At 53.0% G+C, this 18,711-nt stretch overlaps 1 protein-coding gene across 9 annotated transcripts in view; it reads right to left on the bottom strand.

Moving 5' to 3' along the window:
* The window catches only part of BCAS3 (BCAS3 microtubule associated cell migration factor), a 367,571-nt gene that overhangs the window by 179,917 nt on the left and 168,943 nt on the right, over positions 1-18,711 (bottom strand). For all 9 annotated transcript variants that reach the window (XM_044430184.1, XM_044430179.1, XM_044430186.1 and 6 more), the window contains 3 exons: positions 11,393-11,517; positions 9,049-9,214; positions 6,607-6,707 (listed from right to left, as the gene is read on the bottom strand). In XM_044430184.1, the coding sequence (XP_044286119.1) occupies positions 6,607-6,707; positions 9,049-9,214; positions 11,393-11,517 (392 nt within the window). The remainder of the gene's footprint in view (positions 1-6,606; positions 6,708-9,048; positions 9,215-11,392; positions 11,518-18,711) is intronic.

Raw genomic sequence — 18,711 nt, 5'->3', positions numbered from 1 at the left:
CTGAACTGCCTCTCCTAATAAGCGTGCTTAGCTGTGTCTCTTGCAGAGGCAACACGCTCCGTCCTCCTACCCTCGGAAGCTGCTGATGACATCTTTTTGGATGATGAATTTATTTCAAAAATCCCTTTCTAAATGCCACCTCAGATTGGCACTCCACTGGATTCGGAGGGCGCGTGTGAATGCGCCGGCATCGGCACACACAGACTCCCTCCTCGCCCTCCAGGAGCTGAGATGGATCTGAACCGCCCCAGCTGGATGACAGGCAAAGAAGGAGGGCTTCGGCAGCGAGCTCATAGATTCATACACTTCCCCCCCGCCTGCCAAAGTACACCCTTCGACCGGACGATCAGAAGGTTCATTGTTGCGTCTGTCGTCTGACAGAGGGGTACCTTCTGTTAGGAAAGCGCACGGGCGATTTCTCGGGTGACCCTGGGCGGGGCAAAGGTCACGTATTATAAATGGATAATGAGACCTAATGCACCGTTCCGAGTCTGGACAAAGACAGGGCTTATCCGTAGCCCCTTGCGGCTCGCACCATTCAGGCTTTTATTCCTCCCCCCGCCGCCGCTGCCCTCCACCTTCCCCCACCTCCCCGCCCCACCGCTGTACACTTAATGGAGCCAAACAATCGGCAGAAATGCTATACAGAGAGCCGGGGAGGGGAGGGGGAGAGGGAGGGAGCGGGGGGGGGGGGAAGGCTGCATTCTGAACCTTGATGGACAGATACAAATCGCGACCCTGAAATGGCGCCAGAATCCCTTTTACCGCTCACATGGCAGACAGCGGCGGCCGTTCACCCCCCAACTTCCCATTTAGCCCTTTTGCTGGCAATTAAACATACTGACGGAAGCGCTAGTGCCCTCCCACCGCAGGCCGCCCAGCTAATGCGAGGCCATTACATGGCTGCTGCAGGTAAGGAGAGCGCTTGTGTTTCTAACAGAGCTCTCCCTCCGGGGAAAAGCACGGCGCAAGCTCAGGTATGGTGCTCACCCCCACGGCGGCTGCCATCTTCTTGTATTTAATGGGGTCTAATTGCCGAGGCATTTCAGACGGAGGTATCACAGGCTTCGGCTTCACCCTCGTGTTTCGTCCTGCTTTCCTCTCCAAGAGCCAAGCCAAGTTTTTCATCAGCGCCAGGTTCAGAACAACAAGGTTACGCCAGTGGGCCTTGAGCAGCACTTAGCGCGCTCGTGGCGATGATGCCGCGCACACAGAGGGATAGGAAATGGATTGCCCCCGTGCCACCCACGATTTCGTTCGCTTTGCAACGGACCCATTTGGGCGGTGAGCGCGGGAACGGCGGCTTTCCCATGGACACTGCCGGGTGGGCGCAAGGCACAGCCCAGTGCCTGAAGCATCAGCATGAGGGTTGCAGTGGGGCTTCCCTCCCCTCTGTAAGGACGGTGACGGCGGCCAGCTGGAGACCGGCGGAGGGTCCATCCCTCCGGGAGTGGCTGCCCCTCTTCCCCAGAGCAGCCCAGTGCATGCTTGCTCTCTGCCTCCCACTCTGGCCCGGGCAAGGGTGGGGACTGCGAGGGGGAGCAGAAGGTGCCGGGGCCTGCCTGCTCGCTCGCCGCTGGAAGGCGGCTTCTGGAAGCAGCTTGCTTTCTTTGCAAAATGAAGGCGGGGCGGCCATGTCGCTTTCCAGGCTGGCTCTGCCTAACACCCGAATGGTCTTCTTTGGGGCACCAGGCCAGGATCGCCCTCTGCTCCCAGGCCTTTGAGAACTTATGACGGGTCGCCTCCATCAGGTCTGGTATCTTAATGGGCACGATTTAAGGTGCAACACTATGCCCGTCTAGACAGGGAAAAAAATCCTCCAGCTGGAGCTGTTGCTGAAATTGGTTCAAACTGCGTGTGTTGGAAATGCTCTAATTTCTTAGCAGTTTGCACTGTGATGTGCATTTTGTGGAAAGCACCAAGACCTCTTTTGGATATTTGGTGGAACGGAAGTGATGGAAACCCATCATCACCATCTTCAGGAGAAGAGTATAAGAACACCTAGGCGTGCCGCTGGATAAGGAATCGCTCTTGTTTCTGGCACGAGCTGACCCCTGGCCTCGTACGCGTCAGTCCCCAGCGTGGCTCCCAGATTCTCTCGCTGCCTGCCCCGCTCGACTCCCTGCCTCCTTGCTCCTTTGCTGGCCTCGGTTTCCAGGTCCCTGCATCCCCTGTGATTGAATTGCCCCCCTCCCCATGAAATCCTGACTCTGCACGCACCCTCCAGTGGGAAGGCCCCCAGCAAGCCATCTGGCTTGGCCACGAGGGATGCCAGAGGTTTTTGCTTTGTCTGCATGTTTAGCAAACTGGCCAAATTTTCCAAACAAACACGCAGATTGGGACGCTGTCAACTTTGGGGCTCTCCACTTCTCCGGAGCCTTTTGGTGTGGTTTATCAGCTCAAAAAGTGTGTACCAAAACATGACTTCATGGAAGGATGCACGCCGAATGCATGGCTCAGGGAAAGAGGCCCACAGAGACGCATACGGAAGGAGAAATGTATGCAAACTGTGTATGCTAGGCCTATGAAAATCAATGCGCGTTTTACACAGGGTTTTTAAAAAAGAGATTTACAGACTGATGTGGAAATGGGATGGGATGGACTTAGGACAGAACGTGTGTAAACCTGACATGGACCAGATGTGGATTGGTATGCGCACCCTTTCTGGTGGCCATTGTCCAGCCCGGTGTTTTCTTTACCCTTCTAACTCACTGCGGCCTTCACTTCATGCCCCACAACCAGGAATCACAGAAACAATGCACAGCCGTTCTTAGATCTCTCCCTTGTCGCAGACACGGTTCTGCATTTCAAAAGTTGAGGCTCCATCCTGAGGACACTCCGGTCTCCACTGGCATCCTGTTTCTGTCACAGCCTTCCAGATGGGTTGAACCTCAATCCACATCCTCCCCGGCCAGCATGGACGGAGCACCGCTCCGAGTTCACATCCCCCGAATTTCACTTTGAAGCTCGGTATGGCTTGCTCCCATTCCACACTGTGGAACAAGTCCATGCCCTGAATTTCCAGACTTCTGCTTTCCTCTCTTTTTTTCTGCTCCACCATAAATGTTCAGCTCCTTTATGATTATTGTTTTCCTTCTCCCTTTACTGGGCGGTTAATTTGCAGGCCCGGTCCTCTTCCCCATGGCAACATGGTCCAGATAGCGCCAAAGACGTCTGCGGACACGAGGGAGGAGGCTGTGAGAAGCCTGTCATCCCGCAAGCCGATTGGATTATGCGCTTCCACTTTGCTGCCGCGGTTCGGGAGAGATTGAATTAGAGTCTCCACTTTTTCGGATTTCACACACAAATTAGCGTCTGAGAAAGCGCAAGATGAAATTTGCACATCTCAAGCCAGGAACTCTCAGGAGGCTTGACGAGCACACGGAGAACGGACATCCTCCATCCTCTGAAGGGCAACATGGTAATGTTGACGGTAAACAGAAAGACAATGTAAAACAGGCAGAAAAAGCAGGCAGTGGGTTTGGCGCGGCTGAAACGCGCACACCCTGCTCCGGGGTCCAAAGCAGTGCGGGTGCCATCCCCCCAATGGAAGGGCCTTTCCCCCCAAGATGCTCTCTAAGGTGCGCCGTCCCGAGGCTGTAAGCGATGGGATGGCATACAAAATCTCTGAATAAATAAGGAAGCAAGGTCCTTTCCACTCCCAAGGCTCTCTGTTCCAATAATTCAGTTCAAGCCAATAGCATGCATGCGCCAGATGGCGTTACCTGGCTGGCTGCAGCTTATGTCTTGGTCATGGCATTTTCTGAACCCACCAGGAACTCTGGAACCTTAGGGACTAGCCACTTGAATGCTGAGCTTCATACTTATTCTTCCGGAGAACATCCAGATCTTCACTTACATTTGCACATTCTTTTGGGCTACAAAACGTTGAGTCTTTTCACATAAGTTATAAGATATACAGTTGTATGTGCACATGTTTTGTGTGTGTGTGGGTGTGTTATTTCTGTCCTTGCATCACAGAACAATAAAGGTGGATTTTTTCTGCAATGGCAGTCCGTAACCAAAGTTTGCTTGGGTGACCTTATTCTAGGATACTTTTCAAAACTGCATTTTCCGCAACAGCCCCACACTGTTCCGTGTTGTGCTGTGAAGTTTTCCAGGGTGGCTTGATCTTGAAAGGAAAATTAAAGCCCTCTTCAACAGCCAGGCATTTTGGGGTTTCCTGGGTGGGGGCACAGACATGGGGGCATTTAGGTTTGCCCCCATGTTCCGCTGAAGCCATGTGGAACATTCTCGCATCTTTGCAGTGCCATGAGATGGGTCTCCAGAGACGGACCCAGTGGCGGGGGCTTCTCTTGTGTGTGGGGCTGGCGGTGGCAGCCCAGGAAGCCAGCAGGAATGGCAATGCTCTCATGAGCACCGAGTGGCTCAGAACTGGGAGGCCCCTGAGCCACGTGGCTGGCAAGGTGGTGGGACATTAAAATAAAGGTCCCCGGCCCGGCTGCCCACGGCTGACTAGTGTGCTCATGGCGGGGGGCAGCCGGGGGCAGGGGCAGTGGGACTTGCCACAACACAGAGAGAAGGCGCCAGCCACGGCCCGGATGTGCCAGGTGCAGGTGTGTTGTTCAGCAGCCACAAAGAAACCAGGAAGTAAGACCAGGCGGAGCACGATCGGGGCGCTACAAAAGGATCCTGGCAGGCAGGCAGAAAAGAGACAGGCCTAATGACCACTGGTATCGCCACCATGTCCAGGGACCAAGGAATGCCAGCGGATCCTGCAGTTTTGTTTCTCAGTGAGCCACCGCGGCCCAGGAGCAACAATCGGACGTCCCGTCACGGTTTTCCCAGCATCGATTACAGCCCACCCAATCCTTCCGACGCCCGCTCTGCTCCTCATTTGCTGGTTCAAGCAAAATGAATGGGAGGGCTGCACACGCTTCAGCCTTCAGTGAGGGTGCCACATGGCTGAGACAGGCAGAGGGAACGGAGTCCGAGGGAAATGGACCGGAAGGTGTTCATTAAAGGAAAAACAACAACAACAAGCCGGCAAGAGGCTGAGCAAATACCAAAGGAAGCGTGATAAGAACGCGCCCGGGAGTCGCCCAACTGGAATCGAAACATTCCAGTTGACGGTAAGTGAGGAAAAGAAGCAAATGCCAAGCCAGCTCACAGACTCTAATCCCGGTTCCATTCCTACAGCAAGTCCCAACCAAAGTGCACTAGAAAGGTGGCAGGTTAACGCTCTGGCAGGGGCTGTGTTCATGATCGTAACACCCAGGATTGGCGTGTCTGACTGAGTGAGTGGCTGGGGAAGATGGATGGGGTGCTTCTGCAGGGCTGGGCACAGTGGGAACGGAATGCTGGGCTGCGGCATCCTCGTGCCTGCGCCCACAGAGCTCGTGAGCCACGTCCATTCCCAGGGATGCGAGGGCAGGGTGCCTCCTGCTGCTTGGCCCCGGGAGCCCTGGCTTGACTGGCCCCAGCGGCTCGGCCTGGAGCATCTCCCTCGCTTACCTGGCCATGGAGATCGTCCTCTGCAGTCCTGCCCTAGCCAAGAGAAGTGAGGAGCGCGGCTGAGAACAGGAGGCCCTTTTCGGGGATGCCACCCCAGAGGTGATCTCCCGGCACCTGTGCTGCACTGGCCCTGCTGCCAGGTGAGGCCCCCTCTTCACCTGGCATTTGAATCCTTTGATTTCTGTCTTCAAACTGCTACCGTGCTTCAAACCTTTGCATTGCTGCTAGGCTCTGCCTCGGGTTTTGCTTCTATTTTATACTGTCATTTTCAACGGTTACCCTGCATATTATCACGCCGTGGTTTAGGGTTTCAACTGCCGTGGCCCACCTAGAGCGCGTCAGCTACTGAGCCCTATAGAAAGCGACCCAACAGAAAAATAACAGGTGTGCTCTCAGGTGCGGTGAAGGGCGGATGGCCCCATAGCGTTTCAGGACCCACTTGCTCTTTCATGGGGATGGTGGGGTTGGTTAAAGACCAGCCGAAATGATTGGGGGGGGGGTGAAACGCTGCTTGGCACCAGGAGGAGGCTGCACCACTCAGAGCATGCCGGCAAGGGGCCGCGCTGCAGCAGGGGGCTAGGCATCCGCTGGGGCCCCTTCTTTCAAGAAGGCCTCTCTGCAGGGAGGGCTTTTTGGGTGAAAGCACGCTGCCTCTGCCTCTGCTTCCCAGCTTAAGCAGCCTCCCTAGCTTCTTATGTGGAAAATACAGAGAGGAAGGAGACTATATCAGCTGCCCAAGTTCCCCGCAAGAGGCAAAAACCGGGCAGTGACACCTGCCTTGGTAAGACGAAATCGTTTGGAGCCCTCCCCGCTTCCCCGAAAGCGCCCACGTTCCTCGAACGGTCCGTTCAGGCCCGGTTGGTTGCCTTGCAGAAGGCAGAGGAGGGAGGAGGGGTTCAGATGGGTCCACGGGGGGACCTGCCTCGGTGGATCATCCTCAGTGCCGTGGCTTGGAGACTACCAGGACGGGCAAGGCGCTTCACCCCACACTGCTTCGCCACGGCACGGCTGCCAGCACCCAGAGGGGATGAGCGGCGAGCGCTGCAGGTCTGGGGCTGGAGGCTCCCCTCTGCTCCTCGTTTTACAGAAACCCACTGGGCCTCCACAGGCAAAACGTCGCAAGCTACTTACATCCAGCGAGCAGATACTGGTAACTCTGCACAGAATCCGCAGCCAGGAGCAGGGGATGGTTCAAGTTAAAGGGCGGCTGCAGTTCATTCCACTGGGGAGTTCTGCAGAAGCAACGTGAGAGTATTAATATTTAAGCTGGCAGGGAGAAAAAAAATCAGCATCTGTGTCGCCGCATCTGATTGTTTATGCAAGAGAGTGCCATGTTTATAATTATTTAAAGTAATTTGCGACAAGCATGGAATATTCCACAGGCAGATGGGAGCGAAGGCACGAGTGGCCTGATCCCAAGACACGCGGCGAGAACCCACACGGGTGCGCACGCTCGCCGAGATGCGGCGATCCCCTGAGGAGCAGGGAGGCTACCTTCCGCCAGGTCGGGCCGCTGGGTCTGTGGCCCTTCGGCGTGCAAGGCTCAGCCGCTGCCACCAGGACGTGTCCCCACAGGAGAACCCGGCTCCTTGCTGGCCAGGAGAGAGCCGAGCTGCTCTGCTGCTCTCGAGGCCAGAAACCGGAGCTGAGCACCTGGGGCAAAAACGGTAGCGGCCACTGGATTGGCGGCTGCTGGGTGCGAGCTTGTGCCATGGGTTTCGGATGGCCAGATGATTGCAGGAGCTGGGGGTTGGGGGGTGAGAAGCAGAGCTGTGCCCAGTTCTGAAAACCAGGTTCCTGTCCAGATTCTGCCACTGTCCAATGCAGCACAAGTCCAGCCTTCCTTCCACTGGCACACTAGAACTGGCATGCACAGACATGCAGTGCTGGATGCGGCCCGTCCCCGTCCCCGTCCCCCCCACAGGCACAAGCGGGTCTTGCACTCTGCCGTGCCTGGGTTAAAACTTGCCCAATTAAGTCCCCGGAATGAGACCAAACATCAAAGAAACCCCCATACCTGCCAGTTTAGTGTGATCCAAAAATGTGTGTGATGTGTTATTTTTTATTATCTTTATTCATTTATAGAAATATTGTTACAAAAATGCTAATATAATGAATGGTCTGAGAGGCCCCCCCCCCATACAGGATATGGCACTCCATATGTCCTCCTAGTGTCTTCTTTGGGCTGGACACAAGCCCAGTGTGGCACATGGGATATATTGTACAGCCCTGCGGCACTGGGGATGCATCCAAAGACTTCCCAATCTGTGAAAACCAAGTCGTGCAAAGTTACAGGCCATCGATCTGCCTCGAATTTGCAATCCCATCACAAGTTGCTTGTTTTGACAATAATGGCCCTGAAAGGCTGTGTTGTCATTTTAATTAGGGTCTGCCTCTGCTCAATCGCTTGGTAAATCATGTATTGATCAGTCCAGCCCAGGAATGAGCCAGCTCTGAAGCAGATTGGAGCCTTCCAAAAAGGGAAAAAAGCAAGAAAGGAAGAAAGAAAAATCAATTGAAAAATATTTTAAAATGTCAAAAGCGCTGGCCATATTTTCTCAGCCGTCCCTCATTTGTTTTATTCCTCCAGTCAGGGCTAATTTCGCTAAATGGCCTTCAGAATGTACTATCTGGGGAGCGTCGTGCGGGACAATTGGTCTAGCCATTTGCTGCATGACGCTGAGGACCAAATTGGCAGCCCTGGCCCAAGGGAGCTTCCTGAGGGGCCAACCTGTCTGCCGTCTTCTGATCTCCCTTCCCAGCCCGGACAGACGGATGCTGGCACAGTGGTTCAGGACGCACGCCGGCCTGTGGCTAATTTATCTTTGGAGGGCAGGGACACACGGGGCTGCCGCGGCCTGCCCTCCACAGAGCTTGGGCGGCTCTGGTGCAGAATGGTTGTCCCCGTTAAGGGCAGAGACTTAACGAGGGACGGCCCCTCGCTCTGTCCACAGCCCTGCACTCAGAGACGCATATGTGTGGCTGCCATGTGGAAGAACCAAAAAGTAAGGACATGGTACTGGATGCAGAACTCCCCTTTCTGGGAACCTCAGCTTCTTCACCTGCTTTAAAAATAAGAGAAGCACGTTTCTAGTCCTTATGATTTTGAGGAAGCGCTTGATTGTGCCAGGACAATGACTGCTGAAATCTCAGAAAACAAAGGGGCTGTTTGGGGGAGTTGCCTTGAAGCTCGCTGCTCCCTGTGACTCAATCAAGCAGAATAATAATGACGCCAACTGTGCTAATGCTGCAAGATGCTAAAGAGGAAAAATGATTCAAATTAGGCAGTTTACTTAATTTATAGTGGTGGAAAGGGTTTGGGTTTCCCTTGCTGTGGAAGCTGGGCTCCCTGAGAGCACAATTATAATTTCCCCTACTGAGGATTATGGGCAGACCTGCCTGCATTGTTTGGGACTCCAACACCAGGGCCTGAGATGACCGAATGCTCAGGGACTGGCGTGGACCCCGCGCAATCTGAAGGCCCTTGAAGAATCCAAAGCAGCAGGCCTGAAACCCCCCCGACAGCGAGAACAACATCTAAAGAAGCAGCACAGCTGGGAAGGGGTAGGTTACCTGACCAGTGTCCAGCTAGCCCTGGGACACGTCACCATTTCCAGGGGCGTGTCATCGCTGATTTTTGGGGCAGTGCTGAGCGGCCGCGGTTCCAGTACATGCTCCACCAAGGTTCCGTAACAGCTGATGATGTACAGAGACTCTACAACGAATTGTTTGGACTGATCTGAAGGCCAATGAGAACAATATTGCAGGGTCTTAATTCAAGTTGGTTAACGAGCAAGAGTCACAAAACTGCTTTGGCTTTTGCTCATTACAAAGCATCTTTTCTGGCGCAGAAGAGACGTGTTCCCACGGAGCTTGGGACAGGTTTGTAACGAAGCCATGAAAGTCACAGGGGTGGCCCCTGACTCTAGCAAATTTTCACCTGCAACCTCTTTTCTTGTACTGAACAAGAGAACGGTAGATGTGTACACCTGCATTTGCTGGATCCCCAAATATAGTCTATTCTCTATCCAAAACTGCTTTAGGTGGCAACCTCCCCATTTTTTTTAATTTTTAATTTATTTTTCGATTTATATCCTGCCTTTTTTCCTACAAAGGGCTCAAGGCAGCTTACATCATTCTCCTCCTCCATCTTATCCCCACAACAACAACCCTGTGAGGCAGGTTGGGCTAAGAGTCTGTGACTGGCCCAGTCACCCAGTGGGCTCTATGGCTGAGCAGGGACTAGAGCCCAGGTCGCCGGAGTCCCAGTCCCCTGCTCTTAGCCACTACGCCACACTTCACGGGGAGGATGGTCCATGGCACTTAGTAACTATCATGCCCAGGTCAGCACAGATGGGCTTGCTCCACTAGAGATTTATCTTGTGCTCTGCCTGCCTGGCTCTTTCCGCCACCCAGCTTTGCCTCCACTAGCAGGCCTACTTCTTCGTCAAAACTGGGAACTTAAACTTCTTAAGGCAGGGACTATTCCTTTTGAACTTCTGCACCAAGTGCCCCAAAAAGAGCACAACAGAGCGATGCTCCTGAACAAATGCATTCTGGAACTAGTCGCGCCCCTGCTGCGCTAGACTGTGCGTAGCTGAGAGACCGCGTTTTCCGATTTTAAAATTTCCGTGCAGAAAGGGGACAAAGGAGACAGTGCTGTTCAAGATGGACTCGGGCTTCCGATAATATTCTTTGGGAACCTCGTCTTCTTTCTCGGGCTGGCTCACTGTTGCTGGGTGCAGCTTTGCCTTTCCACTGTGGCCCAGTTCTGCCCAACGTCTCCAACTTGGGGTCTGAGGAGTTTTGGGATACACCAAAGCACTGTCCAGTGGATTAGGGCATGGCTGACTGACCGAAAGCAGAAGGTAACCATTACCGGGGAATCATCGGGATGGCGGCCAGTGACAAACGGGGTCCCCCAGGGCTCTGTCCTGGGGCTGATCCTGTTTAATCTTTTCATGAGCGACATGGAAGAAGGGGTGAACAGTCGGCTGATCAAATTTGCAGACGACACTAAAACTGGAGCAGTGGCCACAACTGAGGAGCAGGTACTCCAGATCCAAAAGGACCTGGACAGACTATGGAAGTGGGCAGGAGACAACAGGATGGCGTTCCATGCAGATAAGTGCAAGGTCTTGCACTTGGGGCATAGGAATAGCTGTCATAAGTACAGGTTAGGTGATAAGTGGCTGGAGAGCAGCACTTGTGAAAGGGACCTCGGGGTGCTGGTTGACTGCAGGCTAAACATGAGCCAGCAGTGTGATGAGGTGGTCAAGAGGGCGAACGCCACCCTTGGTTGCATAGCCAGAAGTGTGGCTTCTAGATCAAGAGAGGTATTACTACCACTCTATGCGACTCTGGTGCGCCCGCAACTGGAGTATTGTGTTCAGTTTTGGGCCCCTCATTACAGAAAGGATATAGCCAGGTTGGAGTCAGTGCAGCGCAGGGCCACAAGGTTGGTGGCCGGTTTGCAGGGGATGCCGTATGAGGCGAGACTGAGGGAACTGGGTCTCTTCAGCCTGGAGACGAGGAGACTCAGAGGGGATCTGTTGGTGACATGCAGGTATGTGAGGGGATGTCACACGGAGATGGGTAGAGACCTGTTCTCCCCTGCAGAGGAAGGCAGGACGCGCTCCAATGGAGCAAAGCTCAGGGAGCCAAGGTTTCGTTTAGATGCCAGGAAGCACTTCCTGACAGTTAGGACCCCGAGGGTGTGGAATGGGCTTCCCCGGGAGGTCGTTGAGGCCCCATCAGTGCGGGTGTTCAAGGATAGGCTGGACGTCCACACGGTGGGCATGTCATGAGCGGAGCCGGCTGGTGCCGGAGGTCAGACTAGATGGCCTGGGAGACCCCTTCTGACTCGCTCTGTTTTCTATGTTTCTATGTTTCTAAGTCATTTCCTCAACACACCAACCTTTCTCTCTTTTCAGGCCTGGGTTGCTTGCGAACCAAGACCGCGAGGAACCGAAGACAGCAGCCACACAGAATTCTCCTCCCACCGATTTGCTGGGCGAAATTTGTGGAGCCGGTTTGCTTTTGCTGTGAAAAACAGAGGGAGAAAGAAAGGGAGAGATCAAAGTCTGATCACTGTTAAGCAGTCTGCCCAAGCGAGTTTTGCTTGAGGTGCAATATCAAAACAGGGAACCTGTTTTCTCAGAACTCCTGGGGATCAATAAAGGCTGAAGACAGAACGGAGGCTGCTCAGCATTTCAGAAATGCAAACTGAACATGTTCCTTTCACGAGGCAGAAATAGCTCAGTGGAGCTGATTGACTGCTCGTTTGGCAACCACAGCTGGAACTGGCAAAGGGTGGCCCCTAGCCTGTGTTCTACCCCCCCCACCCAGGTACCACAAGACGGAGGTACCGGCAGCTTGGAGAAGGTGATAGCCTTGACCGGGGACTTGCAAAGAAATGGCATCCGTAAAAATGAAAGCCCCAGATCAATGCCTGCACCAAATTTGGGAAGGAGAAGAGACAAGGGCTGGACGTGGTGGGCAGTTTTTCATGTACTGTTTGCACTCCCTTGTGTGAAACACACAAGGCAGAACTGAGTCTCTGCCTCACGGGGGTCCAGACAATGAGTGCTCCACACCCAGAGGACTGGTCTTTGGGACCCCCTAGTGATGCCAGCCTGAAGAAGAAGAGCCCCCACCAACTTGGGGGCCTCCCACTCTGTTGGACTGCTACTTCCCTAATGGGCCAATGGCCACGCTCGCTGGCTGGGGAAGATAGCAGTTGCAGTCCAACACGTCCAGAAGGCACAAGGTCAGTGGCGATCGCAGTGGAGCAAGGTCCAGACTGCAAAGCAGGTTGGGCTAAGCTTGCCATGGGTTGTGAGACTCCCAAACAGGGAAGATTCTTTGCTGAACACCTGTTTCCAATTTTAGTGCTGCTGCCATGTGAGAGCCACCTCCCTCCCCCACGACCTTGATGCCACCAATTTTCGTACGTAGCAAACGGCCGGCTTTTCATGCAGCACAGAGCATAAGCCAGGATGGACAAACATGCAAAACGATGAGAAATGGAGAAAGACATCCTGACAACACACAAGAAACATGCATGCCTCAGAGAACAGGAGAGTCAGAAGCACTGCCTGATGGAGCACAATGGAGGGCAGGTGCAACGCGCTTGACAGCTTCCGATTTATACCTGAAAATCTGCCTTGTTTGGCAACTAAGCACTCCCCACCTGGATTCTTAGCTAAGCACTGGCCCATCACCCCAGACCTTGGAGACCCGTCTTGCGACCCATCAAAGAGTCTACTGCAGACAACTCAACAAGAGCTTTGTAGATGTTCCACAGCTGGCATGCAAAGAGGAAAAGGCAGGCTTCCTATTCGCTGGGACAGAGCGGAGGGATGAGGGAGGGCCCGCGGCTCAGTGGCAGGACATGTAACAAGCACCCCATGTACTGCCAGTGCAAAGGCTCTCAAGTAGGGCGACGAGGAAAGAGCTTTCTGTTGCCGCTGGCTGATGACGCTACTCAGGGGGTGCCTCCTGTGACCCTGGCTCTTGGCATGCTAGGATCCCTGATCGGCCAGGAAGATCAGCACGGCAGCTTTCGCCTCTGGCTGGTCCCGGAATCACACTCAACTTAATACACAAATCACACCTATAACACTGGGAACATCTGCAGTGAGGCAGAGTCACAAGACTCTGCTTATCTGCTGCGACGGCAATACAGGTCTTGCCTTTGAACATGGTATGCCCAGGCACAAGCAGAAACAGGAGAAGGCTGCTGCTATCACACTCGGATTTTGGGCCGCCCAAAGGGCATCTGATTGGACATGAATGGAAACTGGAAGCTGCATTAGGTAGCTCAGGGCAGGTAAGCAAAACATTAGGCCAAACCTGGCCCCCTGTGGTTCTCCAGAAGGTTGCGGCCCTTTCCTTGCCCAGCAGCTCCTCGATTCCCAAAGGCAGGCTGAGAGCTGTCAGGTGCGTCGGCTTCCTTAAACGGTGTTGCCAAAGGGACCGTGCTCCTGTGTGCTGTTGGGAAAAGGTGCTCAACAGCCAGAAGTCTCTTGGCAAAATGCAGGGCAAAGAACACCAGGATTAGGACTGAACTATTATCAAGCAAAGCAACTGAACTGAAGGCCCGAAAGGCTTCATAAGTGGACTGCAGCGAAACGACTCCTGCAGCGAGACTGAAATCCTATCCTCGGGAGACCCTCTGTGGGCCAGGTTTGGCCCCTGTGGGCCTCCTCGGAGGTTCAACACCCCTGATGTGTAAGACGGCAGCCTGACTTCCTGTGCGAACGGATCTTTACCATCCAGCCAGAGCATCTGCACGCCTTGTATGCCGTTCCAACAGGGAGTGTCCAGCACAGACCAGACCGAGCTCCAGTGCTGGCGGCACCTGGTGCAACCCACAGAACCGTGGGGCATGTATGCCCTTCCCACGGTCCACAAGAACCACCAGCAAGCTTCTCCAAGTTCCCTCCCAAGCCCTCTATGCCCCCAAAGACTTACGATTTTTCACAACACAAGTGTAAACAGTTTTCAAGGAAATGGAATAAAGTACGTTCTATTTACACCATGTCTTTAAAACAAACGTCTTCTGCAGCGCACACTGAAGCCCCGGCTTTCAGTGCCAAAACATTTTCAGTTTAAGAATGATGTTTTGTAGACAGAAAAAGGCAGCCCTTGTAAAACATGATTACTCTTGCGGTTAAACTTAAGTGAGAAGGGGGAGAGGGGGAGAAACTGGGTATGTTATCTTTGCTTTAAATGTATTTGGCGAGGTGGGGTGGGAGTGAATATTCTGAACCAACATCATTAAATCCATATTGGAAAGTTTTATAATGTCAGAATCTTTAATATTATTACCCACAGGCACGCTTGCCGCCACCCCCGTCTTCCCAGCGCTAACGTTACCCTGGAGTATTCATTAATGCATTCCAATTCAAATTACCCTCTTCTATTCAGAAACCCCAGGCTTTCCAAGCCTGTGGACGAAGGGCCAAAGAGGACATGATGCGGACTGGGGGAATGCGGCTGAGGAGCACATCTCCTGGAATGTCAGCCCGCGGACGTGGGCGGGAGACAACCGGGGGGATGGCACAGAAGTCGCCCCATGGAGGAAGGCAGCTGCTCCCTCCAGAGAGCAGCTGGGGGTGTCTTTGTCAGGCCCCACCTGGAGGCCCTCTCTTCAGAGCAGCTCTGGTTGTGCCCACAGGTGAATCGCGCGGAGGAGCAGCCCATGTCTGGAAGCCAGATAAGCCAGGGTTCATGGGAAGGAGGACACCATGGGTTCCGCCTTCGAAAAGGAGGCCTGGTGGCCACCCAGGCCCCAGGAACGCTGGTGGCAACAGTCACTCCGGGGACAGGCCAGATCACGCCCCATGAGAAGGAAGCCTGGCTTGCAGAGGAAGGCGGGACTTAGGAAGGTCCAGGTTATAAGCGCTCAGCTGAGACCTGGAGGTGACTTGGCAACCATGCTGGAGTTTTTCTAAGCATGCATGGGATTACACCCTCAGCAAACACACAGAGCCTGGGCCAACTCTAGGCGCCCAGCGCCAGAAAACCCCGGCCTAGATGGCCGTTCGGCCCTGCGCCTGCTCCCTGTCTGCACACCCAAGCCGGCGCAGCTCACAAAAGAGGAACCCGGGTTGCCATTCAGCGCACTGGCCCGACAAAGTGCCCATTAGCTGTGGCGAAGCAGTTTTCGCAATCCCACTAACATGGATGTCAGGGCTGAACGTGTTGCCTCCACTGACACTCCATGAGAAAGGAGCCCTTTATTCCGACCCTGGAATGTAGCAAGCGCTGCTGAGAGTGGTATGCAGATTTTTTCCCCCCTTGTCTCTCTTCACAAGAACTGTGCAATGCGGAGTCATTATTGATCGAGCGGTGCCTTTTCAAGAACTGTGACTGCTATCAAGGTCTTTGGGGTTTTGTGTGGCGTGCTTAATTGCTCCTGAACAGGGCGAGCCACGAGAGCAGGTGACAACACTGCTTCCTGCACTTTAGTTCACTGTGCTGATTATGTCGAGTTATTAACTGTGCTAATTTCAGGAGGGGTGGGAGGCAGAAGGCAAACACGTTCTCCCCAGTCAATAGAACATGAAGAATTCAGAGCATCCCTTATCAAATCTTTAAGGACGTTTGAACAGTCGATATTCACAAGTATATATGTATTCCTGACAGCAGTTTTCAAGCAAAATGCCAGCAAAATTCACACACCTTCTGGCCAAGTTCTATAGCTTTAGTGAGATTTAGTGATTTTAAAATGTTTTTCCCACTGTTCTTGCTGTTGCAAAGAATCAAGTCATGATCGACCGGAATTATAAAAGTGTAGATCTACTGAATCACTGAACAGAACAAATGATCAGTACAGAAGGACTTAGTGGTGGGTCGTTGATTTTGGAACACTTGCCACCACAAAGTCTCCCTGATGCCGACACTCGTCTTTTTGGCACCCTGATATGACTCTACTTTGCTCCCAGGTGTTTAGAAATCTATGATGGGGCATCTTAGCTTAGGTGTTTTGCCAACCTTTTTTAAAAAATTACATCTATATCCTCATTTTTCTTGCTCTTGCAAGGACTCTGAGGTGGCCTGCATGGTCCCCCTCCTCCCCATTTTGTCCTCACAACAGCCCTTTTAGGGTGGTTTAGGAAGGGAGTCAGTGCCTGGCATAAAGCCGCCTTGTGGTCCTCTGGGCCAGGTGAGGACTAGGAACCCAGGTCTCCTGGGCCCAAGCCCAACACCCCAACCACTACCATGTTGGCACTCAGGTGGACAGTTTTATTGTTTTGTGTTAATTCAGACTGATTTAACACTTTGTATGCTTCAACCCTGGTCAAAAGACACTTTGAATCTTTTTTAGAGGAAGGTGTCTAATAAACATTTCCCCTTCCACTGGTTAATTTCAAAGAAGAGAAGTCATTTTAAAGAGCACATCCATTGGTGAATATGAAAGACTGTTCCAGCACAATTTTTTCCTGTGTAACAAACTCCTCCCCAAAAGAAGCAACTACCGGATATCGCCAAAACTTATGTTTAGAAGGAGGATTAGCTGTTTTGCACCACCAACAATTAGCTGAATTAAATCATCCCTTATTAAGAAATGCTGTGGTACCCCAATGGATAGAGATGGTTTTGCTTATTGAGGCACAGCCTAAGATTCATCAATGCGGCAGGGAGATGCCAAAATAGTCATCCACTGCAGTGGTTTCTCAAACCGGCAAAAGTGCCCCTTCCTGACCCAAAGGGAAGCAGCTCAGGACTTCTGCCCTTCCGTACTTGGCTGGTGGCTCATTGCAGCAGAAACTGAACACAAAACCTTCTCAATGGGAAGCATTACCTCTCTTTTCCCTGAGACGCATGCAGCGATCATACGATTGGGCAAATAATTAATGAGCATTTCCCAAAGTAAGGCACTTTCAAAATTCCTCCTCAAAGAGGTTCCCCACCCACACTTTTGGTGGATTTTTTTAAAACATAAAATCAACTGCTAAAAATAATTACAGGCCTGTCTGGGGGGCTGGTCGTGTGTTTTTTACTCAACGTAGGCAAACAGAGCTGATGAATTTATGCCCATTTTTGCTGACATCATTTTATGTCTCATTAAGACCTTAATGAAAACAGCATGCAGACATGATTTCAAAAAAATCTTCCTCCTTCCCAAAAGTTCTTCTTAAAGAAGAAAAAAAAAGGAAGAAAGATCTTCAAACTGCTGCATAAGCAAAGAGGGGTTCATTTTCTCAAGCGTGCTATAACCGCGGCATCAAACAGACCACAAGAGACTCTTGCGAGCGCATATACAAAGATTTAGAGTCTATTACACTCTGCGTATCCTTCACTTTAATCTAGCGCTTTTAATCTTGGCCCAGGCCGTCATCCCCAGCTGACGGGGAACAGCGATTGCCGTGACGGACGCTACTTAGTCCCCCCACTGAGCGCCACTGAGGGGTCTTTGACAGGCAATCCACGCCTGATGTTCTCTTTCCTTAAACAAATTCAAAACGGCTCCCTTCGCGGAAGCGCCCCTCCACACACTTTCATGCAGAACGGCGCGTAGCACCACGACGCCGTCCTTCCAAGCAACCTTTGCCACCCTGGTGCCCTTTGACTGTGCTAGGGCTACAGCTCTTCCCTCAGCAAAGGGGAGAGGTCAAGGGCACCCCCCACCTTGGGAGATGGCAGGTCGTCTCCCTCCCTCTCTCTCTCTCTCTCACGTGCTGTTGAAAGACCACGGACAAGGTCCCTTTCCTTCAGAGCTGTGCTTTCCCCAGGCCTCAGGGGCTCCTCCCAAGGGCATCTGGGACCTTTCCCCCTGGCATGGCATGCCAGACACAGGAGGGACGGCCAGACCCCATCTCCCTCCTCTCCTTGCCGTGGGAGCATCACCGTCACTGCTGCAGCTCCCGCTGTATCATCCAGCAGCGCTATCTCAGGGAGGAGCCAGGCGTCCTTGGGGATGATGGTTTCCAGCAGGGGGACTGGGGGAGATGGGTAGCTGGGTGGAGGTGTGTCCTCTCCCCTTGCTCTCCCCTCTGGCTCAGGAAAGGGCTCGCTGGGGGAGGAAGCTTCATCCAGCGACCCATCAGGCCCAGTGCACTCAAAACGGGCTTGTTGCCTTCGGGAAGGAGGTGGCACCTCAGAGAAGGCGACGTTAACAGCAAGGCCAGATCGACCAGCCTCCAGAAGGGCCTCTGCACATTGCTGAGACACAGCTTTCGTCAGGAAGGCTTCGACCAGCGACCTGTCCAAGGTCCTGACAGGCCTGGCCTTACCAGAGGCGATTTGTGATTATTATCATCACCACATTCCTGGCCCACCCACGAGTGGTGCAATTCAGCCTTCCCGGGCAGTGCGATCACTCTGGCCCCCCGGGAGCCCCGTTCCAAGTTAGGACAGGGCGAGGAGGAGTGAACTTGCCCAAAGTCTTACTCGGGGAAATGGCTCCGCTTATTGCCAAGCCCATTCAACTTGGGGTGGGGATCACCCCGCGCTTTTCCCCATGATGTGTCTCCGACATACTTGACACACGATCCTGGAACTTTACCCTGCCAGTTCTTCAATATCAGTTTTCTCAAGCAGAGGCTGCTTCCCCCAGATCATATTTATATTCTTAAAGGTTACACACAGGAGATTTTTGTTCCAAACAAAACTCAGGTTCAAAGCAAATGCAAATTCCATAGGCCAGCCAGGTAGGCTGTGGAGGGACAAAGCTTTTCGGAGGCTTCTAAATATTTTGCAGAACCTCATCTAGACTGGAGACCCAAA

The sequence above is a fragment of the Varanus komodoensis genome, unplaced genomic scaffold (genome assembly GCF_004798865.1).
Source record: "Varanus komodoensis strain SLA01 unplaced genomic scaffold, ASM479886v1 scaffold20_1, whole genome shotgun sequence".
Lineage (NCBI taxonomy): Eukaryota > Metazoa > Chordata > Lepidosauria > Squamata > Varanidae > Varanus > Varanus komodoensis.
This window is presented reverse-complemented; position numbering and strand designations above follow the sequence as displayed.